The following is a 16,702-nucleotide window of genomic DNA, read 5'->3' as shown; positions in this document are numbered from 1 at the left end:
TAAATATATTGAAAGCAGCAGGCAAACAAGTTGGCTATGTGCACATTTCAAGTTGCTTTTTCTCTGATGACCTTCTTTCATGCTCTTTCATCTCTAAATTTAGCTAGCCACTGAAGGGGGAGTCTAGCAGGTTCAGTGACACAGGAAATACGAATGCAGAAACTGTATATAATCATTCTTCAAAGAAAAGTGCAGATTATGAGACAGCATGATTACTGTCCTGTAGCCAAATGAAGTTTATTTTATGAAATTGCACCCTTCCAAGTCTAATAAACCATAATAGACATTCACTCATGACCAACACATACACCACAAAAGCAAAAGTATTACTTAAGGGCCGACACCCTGAACTTGGAAATCTGTTCAAGTTAACGTTGCCATGTCCACATTTGAACAGCTGATGTTATAACTGCCAGGCACAAGCAGACCACAGACCTTAAATATTAAGTTTGATCTTTTTAATAGCCGCCTCAGTGATATCTAGTGAGTAGAATGTGCTGCAGAACCACAGAAAATGTTTAAGAATGTGAAATAAAATATTGAGAATTAGAAAAGTATTGTAAAGATAGTGGGATTGTGATTGGGACAAGATGATGTAACTATACCAAGCTGAAGGAAACTGCAGGGAAGTTATACCTCTTTAAATTTTAGCTTGTTATTTTCAGATACAATAAATATGGTAAGACAGGAAATGTTCTGTGTTGTTTTGGTGAGAACAATAACAAGCAATTTGATTTCCTGGATCAAATACATAAAATCTGATTAAGATGATGATGATAATAATAATAATAATAATATATATGATAGCAGAGCTTACAAGTTTTTAAGCATCTTTGTTTTGAGAAATCAGACTTCTAATATTCTAGTAAAAAAAAAATGCCCCCCTCTTTGAGAAAACAGCACAAACACAGTCCAGAAAATGTGTTAATTCTTTCTTTAATAAAGTGGGCTAGATGTTCTTCCAGGGTAAAGATACAAAGTTCCACGACTAAATGAATACCCAGTCAAAACATGACACTGCCTTTCTGCAGTACATACAACTGACATGACATGCAAGAGATCTGAAACAGTCATAGATTACAGATGTGAGATCCAGTCCAACAGTCTCAGATACATATCTTATCCCATTTTAGTTTTCATCAGTAATTTCCAATGTATATAATTTTCTATCTGGTTATTTTTATCCATGAACATTATGAGCAGGCCAACTTTGAAGAAAAAGAACTATCTTGTATTTGAAATGACAATTTCTTTCTCGGTATGTTCCTACCAAAAGGCAAGACAGGGTGATGATCTCACATTTTGTCCAACTTACAGGTTTCTGGCTTAATGACTAAATAAAATTTTAACTATGTTCCCAGTATGACCAAGTATCAGAGACTACATATTTGAGATGTGGAAGGACATGGTATAACCAAAATGGATTAACCTATTGCAATTCACTCTGATCTCATTCATATAATCACCTCTCTTCTCCTGGGGATTTTATCATATCCCATGGCATGATAGGCATTCAGCTCATTGGTATTCACTGATTAGTGAAAACTTGTTAGAAACTCCACAAATTTTTATACTTTAAGCACTGCTTTAAAATAGGCAATATTAAGGATACAACTAACTTACAAAAATAAAAGAACTGTACAAATCACACTTTTATTGGCAATGAGACTGCTCAAGAAAATTGCAATGTGACCCCTGAAACAAAAGACCAGAACAGATATCGAAAGAATGATTCTTAAAAAAATAAAAATGTAAAAACATTTTCCCCTGCCAAAGTACTGGAGTCTTTGAAGGCTTATGTATCACAGAATATAAAACTTCTCTTTTCCCTCTGTCTCCATTATATTTCTTCCCTCTTTCCATAGGTAATTCTTGAACAGATTGTTGTTTTTGTGGCACAAGCCTTGCTGAATGGGTTAAGGCTAGTAAAGCTTGAAAGACCTAAATAAATTGACAGCTACTGATTTAATCTCCTGGCCTTCATACGAGCTCAAGGAAATAAAATAAACCTGAAGACAGGCATGTGTGTTGAATTCTGAACTGATTTTCTATCAAGCTTAAAACTAAACCAAAATAAACATGTCTCCAAAATGTTATGCATTTAAGATTTTCCATTGAAATAAACAGTCATCTGACTGTTCATATCAGCTTGTCACACAGATGTTATGATGCTATGCCTGCTCATAACATTCTAGTATTTTATCATTTTACAAGGCACATTTAATCTCTGAAGAATTACATGGTGGCTTTTCAATGTGTAAGGATATGGCAGCTACTATGTAATTACAGGACAATTATCTCTTCGGTTCAGTCCCCGACACTCAGACCTTGTAAAATTTAAGACCAGCAAAATACATGTCACCTCATCTTGGAATATTCTACTTAACTCCATTTACAGTTACAGACTAATCAGCAAATAACTACCATTTATTAATTGCCTATTAACATAAGCTTTGCCATGCAATTACAAAGTTATTGCATGGTATACTGTATATGTACCATAAAATTAAATAATACAGGTTTTTTTTGCTGTTGTTATAAACAGAGTAGCTTTATAGCATTCTTTTATAAGGATAGTTCTACGTAGGTCCAGAAAGAATAGGTTTCCATTTATTACTAATTTCTTTTTGTGAATTCCAAAAGAGTTTAAAGAGATCAGTGAGTATAAAAAAATCTTATCTATTTGAAAAAATTTTATTAGATGTACTATGTACTTGATGGGAAAGAAATATACTTTTCCATAGAAGAACAAGTTATAGAGTTCATCGGAAACTTTGTTGGTTAACGTTGCCGCTCCATTATCTTTTTTTTGACTAGAAATGTAGACATCATATAGGCATATTTGTAAACAGAATCTATAGATAATAGTAATGAGACATAAAGTGCTTTTAATTATAAACATTTCATATCTCTTTGCACCCTTCCCTGGTAAAAGTTACCATACTCAAGCTAGTTTTAGTTCAACTGGCTCAGGTCTACACTATCAGATACTGTAATTTCCCTTGCGCCTACTGTGTTAACCGTAACAATCTCAGTAAAGCCAAAATTAATTCATGCCAAGGAGAGTAAAAGTAGTCAGACATAATGAGGAGAAGGGGTGCACTGAAACTTCTGAAGGGAAAAAAGAGTAGGCAAAGGGAAATTAGGCTCTATTGTACAGGTCCCCATCCTTGAGGAATTTGTAACAGCTACTGCTTTAACACAATGTTGACGAACAATTAAAAATGGAACACAAACCTGTGCCTCTAACACACTTCAAGTTACTGTCAGATGAAAACAAAGAAACTAGGAGTCCTCAACTGAGGATAAGCCTGGTGTCAGGATGAGGCTTTTAATCTTTCTGATATACATCCCCTATTTTGCTAAGCACAATCTCTGAAGAGATAGTAAGTACCCTTTCCCCTCAGAAAACCCAGTCTTGCATGTTTTGTAAAAGGAAGTTATTAAATCTGGCTTGTCTTTGCCACTTCAGGTCTGATGCCAAGTATCTACATATTTCCTAATCCATTACAGTACTCAGCACATACTATTCTATGCACCAGGAAAGCGACAGTTCTACAGTAATAAAGCTCCTAAGATAATTCTATAACTAAGTATAACTGTGTATTAGAACTGGGGTTTACTGGATTTTTATTTAAGGCAGTCATTAAAAGGTTTATATTCTTTTGATGAGTTGCAACCGAATTTATTTATTTTTTTTAATCTAGGCTTTTGGGAGCTGAAGTGGGTTACCTTTACCTATTGCCTGTCCTTCTAATCCAAAGAATGATCCAGCCCCTGGAATCAAAGCAGTTTGAGCGGAGGTGTAACAACTGACCTCACAATCTGTCCCAATCTGTTTCTTTAGAGGTCCAGGGGGCTGACAATAGTAAAATCAGAATCTTTGCTGTTATTACTACTGTCATCATCAGGGCTGGAGCTCAGATTACTGGAGGAGGCTGAAATGGAGCCCATCAGCGGATCAGAGAAAATCAAAGAAGAACGAGATGGAGCTTCCTGCTTCACTGGTGCCTCCTTGTGTGCCGCGAGGGACTGCGTTGAGTCCTGGGCAGTGCTTCTACTTCCTTCCTCTTCCTTGGAAATCAGAATATAGTCATCAGCACTCTTACTTTCGCTAGTGCTTGAGTCAGTTGTAGTCTGTAAAACAACAGTAGAGAAAGGGCTTAAAGTTAGTACCACTTTTTACCACTTAAAAAGGTTTATGACACACACCAGTAATTCTGGGCATGGGGTATAGGAATAATCATTATCTAAAAGTAGCATAGCCCAAATCAAGAAGTAAAAAATAAAGCGGGTATTAACTTCAGATGAAATAATTTATTTGTTATTTACAAAAGTATGGAAGCTAACACTCCAAAAATACATTCTCGAGCATAGGGGTCTTGTATGTTTCATTATCATAGTACTTCCATGTAGTGATCACAGTGGCTAGGCATCTAATACACACATTACGACTGAAGATTTTAGGTATTCTATTCATACTGCTACTACTTTTCTATAGCCATTCACTAAGCAGTATTACAGAATTTTTTGCTGGTCTACATGCAGAATGGCATTTTGCAGTTCTTCTGGAGCATGGCTGATACAAAATTTCCTAATAAAACTCTGATCTGTGGAATCGGAGCTGTACACATGTCTGGCTCAGCGTGCAACAGTTCGGTTTCTGCAAATCACAGCCCCCAGGGCTTCTAGGCTCAGCACCGTGGGGCGAGGGGCTGAGCACTTCTAACTGCACCAGAAAACTAGGCTCCAGGAACCCCTTGCTCTGCTTGGTTAGACCCCGGGCATGTGCACCCCTGAGACTCTAGTAGTGGAACAAAACTACATGTCAGAGTAGCAACAAATTCTCTATGAATTGGGAATCTTATATTTAGACTAGCTGTATTCAGGAAAAGTCCAGTTTTTCAACACAGAGAGCAAAATGTAATTAGGAGGCAAGACTGTCCTATTCAGTAGAGTGAGAATTCTTTTTTGCTGGCAAAACTGGCAGCCTATTAGCTGGGATGCAACCTGAATGGACTACTGAAACCAATATATTTGATTACGCTAACGCAAGACTGAGAAAAGGAAGATGAAGTTGAGGGGCAGCTGAAGAAATGTGTGTGTCAATACATGTGTCAAATACAACCCCTTCAGTTGTGACTCTTTGACCAAACAAAAAATGTAAATTCACTTTGGAGTAAAAGAGGGAAGAGTCCGAATGAGATAGTTAGTCGCACGGCACCGTATATAAAATTATGGCGGTCATCACAGGTACTAGCAAGTGCAACTTGGATTTAAGCTGTCCACGGCCTCCAGCAAAACTTTTTACCACATTTATTATTACGTCTGAAAACCATCTTCCATTGCCCAGATCACTGACTATAGAGCAGAATGTTCTTGAAAGGGGTCGGTAGAGTTCCTTAGGGAGCAAAACCCACCAGGCATTAAGAACAAACTGTAGCAGGAAATAAGAAAGGTGTTAAGTTTTTGGTTATTATTTACACAGTTGCTCCAAATTGCTAAAAGTCACAAACAAGATAAATATAACCTGAATGTGAAAACACATTAAAATACAGATTTGTGGCTTGTTTCCTTAAAAAAACATATGAATGGGAATTCAGATATTTCCATTGCAGTAAATTTTTAAAATATCCTGTTTATAAAATTTATAAAAATATTTTTTTCATGTTATCTAGATGGTATCTAAATATAATAATATCTATTATTGTCTTTTGTAAATAACCCATTCTAATACTTTCTCATTCAAAGGGAAATATCTGAAGTCCAGAGCACTGGTTACAATTTGAAAGGTCCCAATATAAGACAGCTGTCAGATTGATGCCAATTTTACATCTGTTGTTCTTCGATACTTACTCATTTTCCTCAAAAGACTATAGAATTCATATAAAGGTAACTGAGAAGATTATTTTAAAAAAATCAATAACTGTCCAGTATTGATACTATTGAAACTAAGCTCAGTTTTCCTGTACTGTACAGAACCAATGTAGTTCAAATGTCAACTACCGTGTAGTTCAAAAGTGTGTAAACAACTTTACTTACTTACCGCAAAGTTAAAACCAAACAGATTTACCCTACCAGGAGAGATACTTCACTATTTAAGCACTTCTGATCTAAGACATCATTCATTACTAATTAGCGCTTTGCTTTCATCTGGTCTATTTGAATTAGTGTCCTCATTAGCTGTCAGTTCATCCGCTGCCACCTCCGGGGGCCAGAAGATGCGGGCAGTGTGCAAGCATGGCTCTGCTCCAGCACGGTGCTAGCAGGCGACTGGCTGATTTTGCAGACAAGGCCCGGCCAGTGGAGCTCTTCTGGGAGCTCTAAATCAAAGTTTCCCTCCTTTTTTCTTCTGTGCAACAGGAATCCAGTTCCTTTAAGCAACATCTGTTGACATAATCCACCTGTCTTCTTTTCACACTTCCATTTAAAAGCTCTCAATGAACACAATACAGTCGTCTTCTGCAAAATTATACATTTTATTATTCCAGGCTATTAGGATCACACTATTTCTGTCCTCACAACCCTCATATCCAAGAGGGCTTCACTTTTCATAAGGAGACAAAAGCATCACCTAGCGGCACCCTCACCCAGTGGGGTCAGTGTTTTCCTGCTGGCATGGCCAAGGACGGCCAGCAGGTTGAATGCCTTCTGGCAGTGAACCCCAGCAGGAGCCCATAGTCATCAATATTTTGTGCTAGTGTTGCAATTTCCTAAATTTTCCTTCAACAAATGTGCTCTTGCATACTTAAAAAAAATCCTGCCCTTTAATAAGCGGAAAGGAAAAAAACCCACTCATCCCCAACTTTTTTCATCAGTGTTGTGCTTTGCAACACCGTTTTTTGTTCTACCCGAATTTTTGGCTATCAATTAAGGAGAACTGTACTGCACCGAAGTATCAGAAAAGCAGCAAAGTGATACAAAAGGGCCTACTGTAAACGTTCGCCTATCCCTAAAATACATTGGTATTTTGGTAGTGATATTTCCAGAGGTAAAATACCTCCCCCCTTCTTGTTCTGCCCTGTTTCTGTTTCAGGAAACTCATGCTGACGTGAACCATGTTTTCTCCCATCTGCTGCCACTAGTGAATAAATGAAAAATGACAGAATTATACCTCCAGTAGCTTTGAAAGTTAACAACCTTAAGCCAGTTGCCATATGGCTTCTCCAAACATTTTTTCCTGATGAATATCAGCTACTAGTACCAGGCCTATTTCAATTGCCTTCATACTGTGAATGAGTTAAAACTCACTGTAAGAATACAATTCAAGTAAGCTTGGAAGAACAGCAGCTCATTTTGCCTCCTTCTTTGAATCCACATAAAAGCAAGATAATGTGTTAATTATCATTCATTATTTAGCAACAGAAGCCTTCTGTTTGTCAACTGTGCACTGCTACTAAAGACAAACATTCTAACAAATGCTGTACTTCTTTGAGCCTTTTTCTTATTTTTTGCATTTTTAGTTCTCATCTTTGCAAATAAGCACTGTATCTTTATCCCCACTTTCTGGTAAAGGACATTGAGGCAAAAAAAAAAAAAAAAAGAGAAAGAGCACTTTTAAAATAATTTAAAGATGATAAATACCTTGTACTTATATAACAACCAAGCACAAAAGACCGGATTTCAATTTTGATTACACCATAGTAAATCACCCATAACTTTTTCAGCAGTCCTAAAAATATACCTATAATTGTGCCAGAGTAGAATTTCCACAAAGTAAGTCATATTAAACAGAATTACACACATTTTAAAAGTCATAAAAAATGCAAATATGGTAAAATTTGTTTAGCAAGAAATATATTAAATGGCCTAGAAATGGCTAGAATCTTTTAAGCCTTCTGCAGCTCTCAGAAGACCCTCCCAGCTTGACCCAGAGGCATCACTACAACCCATTTTCCTCATTTGAATAAAAGGCTGGGCAGTGGCCCAATTTGGTGGAAATTGCCCCCCTCCCAACAATTAACTGTCTCACTTCACAGCCTACTTAGCTTAGCAATTTTGTCTTCCTTTTTATTAAAAGGTGTTGTCAAAAGCTCTTCTCTTTTCGTTTCATTTTAGACGCTGCAGCTAAAGAAGCTGGGCTCAGACACAGCGCAGAGCGGCGAGATGCTAACCCCCTCCTGGACTGCAGTCCTGGACTGCTGCTTCCCCACAACGTGCAGTTCTAAACCTAACCTTTTATTTTTCTTTCTGTAATAGGCTGTTGCTCATTATCATAATTGGAACTTCCAGGAGATAAGATTAGAGAAGGCTAATCAGTATGAATGTACTGTATCTGCAAACACAAACCATACAGCACTGAAGCCTCATTAAGTGCTTTGCTAGCTCAGATCCTATAGCCTTTACTCACATTGTGCACAGTTCCCTCAGAAGCAGTATTATCACAGGGTACATCTAAATTTTGGGACCCCCGAAACCTTCTCTGGATGTATATTCTGACTCCATACTCGGGTGACACCTCATAACACACCACCCCCTCAAGTTTCCACTGGAAAGAAATCTGCCCAGGCAGGGAGGGAGGTGTGCCTCACCTGGTCCCTTCGCAGTACTCCATGCGCAATGCCCCAGCCCCTCTGCTTACTGACACACATTTAGACCAGCACATGTGTAAGGGCTTCTTCAGCACAAGTAAGGTCTGCACACACTAGTTCATCAGGTTGTTGTTTCATACTACATTCTACCTTCTAAATCCAAGTTAAAATTGCCAAAAAAGTGCTATTTGCCATTTTGTCATGAAAGCCAAAGACACTTCTGTGTAAAATGCAAAGAGATAAAAGCAAAAAACAGGAGGTCATTATACAAACACTCCCATATGCTACCATCAGAGTTTAATCTATGCCTTTAATACAGCAGAAACTACTGACTGTAATGATGAAAGCTAAAGGAGCAATTATGTTCTAGCAAAACTTTGCTCTCTGAACCTATGATTATTATTTAAAATAACAAATTGAAATACAATTACAATAGGATTTTGACATAAAATGTTCTAGCTCGGGGGATTGAGTATAATAAATCAAAACAACCTATATCACTATTTGAAAATCAATAAATATTTCTTCTATTTTCTAAGTAAACTTGTCAAGAGGAAGCTGACTGCAGACTCAGTTAGACTGAGGTGATAGTGTTGCCACTGATTCACAAGTGTGAGTATTAGTATTGACACAGCAGACAACTTCAGAACTTTAATATTGAAATGTATACAGAAATGTGCATATAAAAAGTTATTTGTTTTTAAGATCATATCAGAATTGGACTAGGTCTTAGACAGAAGCACCTATGCATACCTTTTAACATGAAGGAAAAACTCTCTTTGTGTGTGAACTTGTGCTGTAACCGTAAGTTTTGTATTTGAAAACCATGTTTACTGAGTCAAGAAGTCAATACAAAGAACTCTTACCAAGGAAATGGAGCAGAAGGTAAAAGTAACCTCCTAGCTATTTCCTTTTTGGCACTTAACATGGATACACTGCAATGCAGATAATCAGCTGTTACATAATGGAACTGTAGAGGACAAACAATGAGAATAATCAACTGATATGGGACCATTTACCTCCAGTTTTTACATCTTCTTATGTGAAACTGACTTGTTAAGAAGCATTCAATGATTTGAAGAAAAGCCCCCTGCCCCCAACCACTGTACTAAACTTTGACTTAATCACCTGTGTGTGGAGCATAAGCTTGCACTAGCAAAATCAGTGGGAACAGCACAGTAATCAGAGAGAAACTTTCAAGCACAGCTCTACATGCAGCAGCATTCCTGGGTTTCTGGTGGGAATTTGAGTTTTTACAGTACAAATGACCACTTAGCAAGACAAAAGTTATGCTTCTGATTGAACCCTGCTTTTTTTTACAGGAGAGGTGTGCTGGAACTGGTGTATTTGTGTAACAGGCAGACATGCTAAAGGAAGTCTTCAAAAATACAAGGCTAATTCTATCAGTGGCCTGTTGGAGATACTTGTATCTTACCTGACGTCCTGGGAAGAACTGTTGCTTTGTCATAACAGATCCCTTAAGGACATCACTCGTCCCCTTGTTCTGACTGTTAGAGCAGTAGTGGTCATCTGCTATTGTGATCTGCTCATTTTCTTCAGCTTCCAGTTGGCTCTGGTTGAAACGCAGGGAACCTTTCAGAATATCCTTGATCTGTTGTTGAATGGGAGGGGAAAGAATGTAAGTTTGAAACCTCGAGCAATTCTAAATTCTCTGAAGCTCAGTGCAGAATGCTTTCACACACCATTTTCCCATAATATGTGCTTTGAAGAGATGGGAAGTAAGTCAATATTATTACCTATATTACTTAAAGATATAAATATCAGTGAAATGTGATTGTATCAGATTCTGAAAAACAAGTATCCAAGAAAGTTAAAAAGAATGAAACTGTTAAGATTATTCCCTACATCACACTTATAGATTTAACAAGTCACATTGTTCCTGATAAAATGTATTTCAAGGCTCAGTTTGGTAGCATTCTCATTTTAAATATATAGTACTTTTTCTTTACATTGAATGACATTCAAGTGTCATTACATTTAAATGATGTGGTGAGAAGCATGTAGTCCCTGCTTAGCATGTACATTCTGCATTAAGAAAAATGATGGTGTGGTTAATGCCCAGAACTTGGAATTGCACTGCCTCAGTTCTACTTTGATATTGCCACAACTTTTCAGGGAGAAAATGTGCAAGTCATTTGAACTCCTAACAGCTGGATTTTACCTTCTAAATAAAAGTACTCTGCAATGCTTGATACATTAGTATTTGTAAAACAGCTACAACAGAAGACAAAACAGCAGTGTAAAAAAAAAAAAGAATAAAAAAGGAGGAAAAAAAGAGAAAGGATTAATAGCACTGTGGGATACAGGAAGGTTAAGCTAATCAATAGCTATACCTGCTTCAAACCAGCCAGGGAAACCAGAATTTCATCTTCTTTTTCCAAGTGTTCTTGTAATATAACTTCCTGAATATTTCCTACAAAACCAAAAACAGAGAACTTCCTGAATAATCTCTAATGTACTGCCAACTTAGAGTTGACATATGTTCTCAGAACCAAATCCTGTGACTTGCAAACACATTTTCACACACTGACCTAGGTGGTGACAACTTCACTAGTTGTGGGGGTTAGGCCAGTCAAAGCCTGTCACTACTGTCAAGACTCCTACAATAATGCTACACTGCTGCTGGACTTCTATTGCCTGAATGCACCAACGGACCCTTGCTCTTGCTTTACTGGTCCCTAGAAGACAATTTGGCCTCTATAGCTCATGGAATTGCATACATGTTTGATTCTGTGAATGCTTTGGAAGCTCTCAAGAACATTTACAGGAATCTGCTGAGCGCTCAAGAAGGATTAAGGTAGGAGCTCAGCAATTTTAGTTCAGATTCTGTGGCCAGTGCAGATGCTCCTGTTCTATATAACAAGACTGAAAATGTCATTCCCTATCTGACCTCTTTATATTAAGTAAAAGACCCAGAGCAGAGCAAAACTTCATTTCTGCCAGAAAACATAGCACAGTACTGGCACTTCAGAAGACCCCTGTCTTCAATACCTATGGAGCTGTCCTGCAAGACTGCACTGCATTACACTGCTATATGGTGCTTGCTGAGGGCAGGGCCGGAGGCTGGCTAACACCTCAGAGATGGAGCTGTGACACACCATGTCGTGAAAATCCCAGGCAAAGCTGTAAGCCAAACCTGTCCATAGCTCAGATAGTTCTGCAGACCCCTTAAGCCACATCAGGTCCTTCCCCAGGCTAACTCCTCCCTTCCTCCTCAGTTCTCTGAGAAACAGCAGTGATTCTCAGCAACTAATTTACTGACTGAGATGGTATCTGTTACCTGAGGATGAAAGGATATTCCTTTCTGCCACTCCTGTCTTACTTGCATAGTACTCAGTACAAATCCTCCAGTGACACTCGCTTGGGAACAATGCTCTGCTGGTGTGAATCGCAGTATCCCAGGAGCTTAACAATTAGAGCTTTGTTAATGCATTGCTTGTGTTTGTTTTTAAACACATCCTACATGTTGAGGGGCCAAACCAGTGAAAAGCCAAAAACATTGTTACAGATTATGCCGACAAGGATGAATATGATGCTGCTGACGACTTTGACACAACACCAGGTTTCAAGGAAAAATATTGAGCAATTTGGCTTAAGTTTTGTGTTTACAGAATAAATAGCGAAATCATGAGATGAAGGAGGATGGACGAGGAGAAGATAGATTACAAGGAGAAATGCAGATTTAAAACTTACATATAGAGACAGAAGTTTGAAATTGTGGGTGGGCAGGAAAATCTGTTGTTAGTAAAAATAAAGAACAGAAAGGGCAAAGAAGGGATAGGATCCAAGACTAAAGAAGTGAATAAAAGAGGTTAGAGCCACAAAAGGCAGTAGAGGATGAAAATTTAAGAAAGAAGGTGTGATCAAGGTCAAGGGCAACAGTGAGGGTATGATAACTCAGCTTTGCGTTAGCAGCCTATCTAGACAAGGAGATCCAAGTTTACATTATTTAGCACTTGTACCATAAAACAGCAGCAGTATCCTTCAGCAACGAAGTCAAACACAGTGCACTTGAACAATATCAAGTACAAATCATATGAGACAAGCTATATCATAGAGACACTGCATTATGAAGGCTAGAAATAACGTAAAACTTTATCTTTTTACAAATATGCAGCACCATGAATTGACAAAAAGCATAATTAATTCACCATTTTATTTATTGTTTTTTACGTTTTACATCTTAATTGTCTAGTCTCTCAGTTTGCTAAATAAGAGATAATAGTATTTGCTGGCAAGTATTAAAATGTGTTACTTGCAAAACTACTCCTTTAAATCTTGACTTCCACTATTTAACAAGCAGTGCGTAATTTTCTACTTCTTTTAAAAGGTTCAGAACTTTGAACATCAGAAGTCCAAAGTCCAAGTCCTCCTGGACAGGTAAACAATGTTTAATCACAGCCTGAGTCACTGAATTCAACTGTCTTTTCCATTTCTCAGCATTAAAAAAGTTTCTATAGTGTTTGAGCCGCACATATATTAAAAACATGTATTAAAAACTTAGGTATGCGTGGTGACTAAGCAGATGGAGCAAGAAAATAATTCAAAACGTGCCTCAAATCTATTAAAGACCAAATGTTGGAAATTTAAAATATCAGGAAAAAAAGAAAAAACAAAAGCTGAAAGTCATTCTATATGATGTGGAAATAATCCACTATTATTTCCCTTCTTTATAGGTGTTTTTTTAAGACAGTATTTCAAAAGAATGAAAAAGAAAACATTATTTCTATATAAAAGAGCTGTAGCTGTGTTTGAAAAGTCAATGTATTGATAAATTTCTAAGAACTTATAAATAGAACTATGATAGTTAGCTAGCAGTAAATATTAACAAAAATGTTCATATCATCACATATTTACTTTAGCAAAATTAATAACAGATTTTAACACTAGTCTTGGAGAAAAAAAATGATTAAGAGAGAAAAGGCCTGAACTACATACACTAAGATCTTCTAATCATGAACTCAGCTGATTTTCTAAAGCTATTGCTTGAGTTTGCAGGTTTTTTTAATGTGCAGCATGGCATATCTGGGATATGGATTGTTTATTGTTTTTAATCAGTTAAAATGATTAAAATGTATTTTCAAAAAAAAATCACTCAGTTTGCTCTAAAACACTATTCTGGACTCAAGGAACACACTTCTAATGCAGAAAAATGTGCTAAGCTGCAAATCACTATAATCGGCCACTTTCTCCCCCCTCCCAGAGTGTGTGATAGATGAGATGTAAGGTCACAGACTGGAATTTCTTTCAGTAGCACAAGGAAAGAGAATGAAAGTTTCCCTATGGAGTTTCTCAACAGATTTTGCTTCCTCTAAGTGTGCCCTTGAAGTGTAAATGGCTTCTAATCTACTACCCTCATCCCTCTTGAATGCAGAATTTATTGCCCACCAAATAAGCGATAAGTATGGCGCCCAACTTTATCAGTGCTCACTCTCCTTTCCCTCCAGCCAGCGAGAGAGGAATAAAAAATTTTGCCTTAGAAGAAAGGATGGAGGCAATCTGTTTTTGCAGGAGTGCCTCTGCCAGCACATCCTCCTGTTGGGACCACCCTTGACCATGCATTTGGGCTGGAAGTGGAGGTAGGAGGACGAGGAGGGAAGGCAAGTGACTGGGTACGCACCTCCGCAGCTGCATTTCAGGGCCTCCGAGCCTCGTCCCTCTCCTGTGGACACCTCACAGGGCCGTGAGATTTTGCACTGAGATGAACAAGGAAACTAAGCTCCAGAGTGCAGACAAAAGCCTTTCCCTTTTACATCACTCTCTCGTAGCTCAAGAGGTACCTTTATAACTGAAAACACTTTAAAAATACCAGGTCCGTTAGGAGTGCTAAGGAAGCAGTATGTTTGATACGATACTGCTCAGCTGAAGGGCTTTCAGATTAAGTAAACAGAGTTGAATCACTCATTCTTCCTTCACAGGAGATGTTGCTATGTTTTCTGAGAAACGTATGTTTATCAACAAATTGGCCATATATTGATTTTTTCCTAGTGTTTTCCTTATCCGACTGTCTATAATAAAACTTCACGGTTTTAATTAATACTTTTTCGTAAAACAATAAACAAATTTTTGAAAAAAATAATGCAGACATCAGCTAGGAACTAAGAACACCTTCCTACCTGTAAAACAAACACTGATGTGATGAATCAAAAAAATGGATTATGTGGCTTTTAGACTATTCAAAATCCACATCACTCTGATTCTATGCTGTAAATATCAGTCTTACTGAGATAGCTGTTTTTATTCAAAATTCCATGGAACTTAAAGTATCATTGAATTCAACTGGTTTTGACTAGATTAGTTTGTTTTAGCAAATTTTTAGCAAAATTTCATTTAGCTGATGCCAAATGCTTTCCAGAGATTTCTGTTTCAGGGAAGTTCATCCCAGAGGAAGACAAAGGGTGACTTTTACATCCCATCCCCTGATTGTCAGAGCACTGGTGTGAGATGCAGGAGATCCCAGACACACACGTTACATGACTCTGGATTTATTCCAACACAGCACAAAAAACCATAAAATTTTCACAAAATGAACTGTCAAACCCTGGTTGTGCTCTTCAGAAATACCAGAGCCATAAAAGCAGTTACTCTTTCCAGAAGTTAGCTACATTATCCACTACTGAGGCTGCCCTCAACCAGGACACATAAGCTGATGCACGTATTTTATACAATTGGTTAGAATTAAGTGTTGATACTCATTGTCAAATGAGCAGATTCCTTTGCATTTGACAGATGTCGGGCCAATTAATGAATAACTATTTCCTCATTAATACTGTGATAGATGGCGCAGACATGCTGTAAAGCCAATCGGAGTTACAGAGGAATAATATGCAAATGATTGCATTTTTGTTCTTTTCTACAAAACACAGAAAACCAGGTATCGTGTAGTGATTTGGGTAGCAACAGGCTAGATGAAATAGCTGACGAATTAAGATGAAATATATTTTTCATTTCCTACTCTTACACTAATCTCAAATTGTCAATAACTTCACATGCAAATTCACCGTAGTAGTTATTTAAAAAAAAAAAATCCAGATTTCTATTTCCTCTCCCTCACTTAATTTCTAAAATTTAAACTCTTGAAGATATTCCATCATTCTCTGTCCAAAGATGAAAGAGTAGAATTAACCACAGCAGCTCCTGGCAGTAAAATTAGGGAAGGCTTATACTCTTTGATGACTGAACTGCTGCACATTGCATGATGATGTGCATAGTCACTGCTGACTTCCCCAGCTAGGGAAAGTGGCTGTAAAAAATATTAGATTTAGAGGTCAAACTTCCTCTCTGAATGTGGAAAAAGTGGTATGCTCAACTTAATTATTTTAGTTGCTTATTAAATCAAATAACATTGACTGAAAATTTAGCAGGCGTTCAATACAGATTCTGAAAAAAACCCCATCCAGAACTGTGTTAAATGAAGACAGGCAGTGGCACTAGCAGGAAAACTAGTCTGTGGGAGACAAGGTCATCTCAGGTATCTCTTCATGTCTGTACATGTGGAAGAAACTTTAGAATAACTTTAATGTCCTTGTTCTCTTAGGTTTGTTTGCTCCTGTGCTTCCCCACTGCCTTTTTGCAGCATATGTCTCCTACTGATTTCCATTTTCACCCAGACTATGGGGTCTTTCCAGGAGGATGACACCTGCTGAGAGAGGCTAACTAGAAATAGCTGCAAGCTCTGCTGTGACTGCTGTGCTTCCAGTGCTAGCTCCTGATCAATGATTTGTAAACAATCGACAGTGCCAGAATCATGTTAATTCTACTTGTTCATCCTTGCTTGAGAACACTGTTCGAAGTGAGAATGTAAAAGTACATTGTTATTACCAAAGTAGTGAGCAGTAAGGAAAGATGACCTGTATTACTTCATGTTCACATCTTTCTGAAAGAGGAGAGCAAAAAAAAAAAAAAAAAAAAAAAAAAAAAAAAAATTTCCCACAAATATCAGCTCCTCTGTTTCAGGCTACATAGCTACATAGCTACATATTCCAAACCTTTTGTCTGATCCTTACTGGATTGGATTTTGAGCAGGAAAACATGTTCTCCACTCACACTTCTTTCCATCATTAAAAATACAAATGATACAATTTTCCTTCTCAAACTAAAGGGTTTGTGATTTTAGCGCTGATGAAGGCAATACCAGTAAGTAGCCTGGA

The 16,702-nt window shown here is 37.5% G+C and overlaps 1 protein-coding gene across 1 annotated transcript in view; it reads right to left on the bottom strand.

Moving 5' to 3' along the window:
* Nucleotides 1–920: 920 nt before the first annotated feature.
* The window catches only part of TBC1D5 (TBC1 domain family member 5), a 322,079-nt gene continuing 306,297 nt past the window's right edge, over nucleotides 921–16,702 (bottom strand). Inside the window, exons 20-22 of the mRNA XM_026103718.2 lie at nucleotides 10,886–10,965; nucleotides 9,967–10,143; nucleotides 921–4,137 (exon numbers count right to left, since the gene is read on the bottom strand). Of these exons, the coding sequence (XP_025959503.1) occupies nucleotides 3,844–4,137; nucleotides 9,967–10,143; nucleotides 10,886–10,965 (551 nt within the window). The 3' untranslated portion in view covers nucleotides 921–3,843. The remainder of the gene's footprint in view (nucleotides 4,138–9,966; nucleotides 10,144–10,885; nucleotides 10,966–16,702) is intronic.

The sequence above is a fragment of the Dromaius novaehollandiae genome, chromosome 2 (assembly GCF_036370855.1).
Source record: "Dromaius novaehollandiae isolate bDroNov1 chromosome 2, bDroNov1.hap1, whole genome shotgun sequence".
Taxonomy (NCBI): Eukaryota; Metazoa; Chordata; class Aves; order Casuariiformes; family Dromaiidae; genus Dromaius; species Dromaius novaehollandiae.
This window is presented reverse-complemented; position numbering and strand designations above follow the sequence as displayed.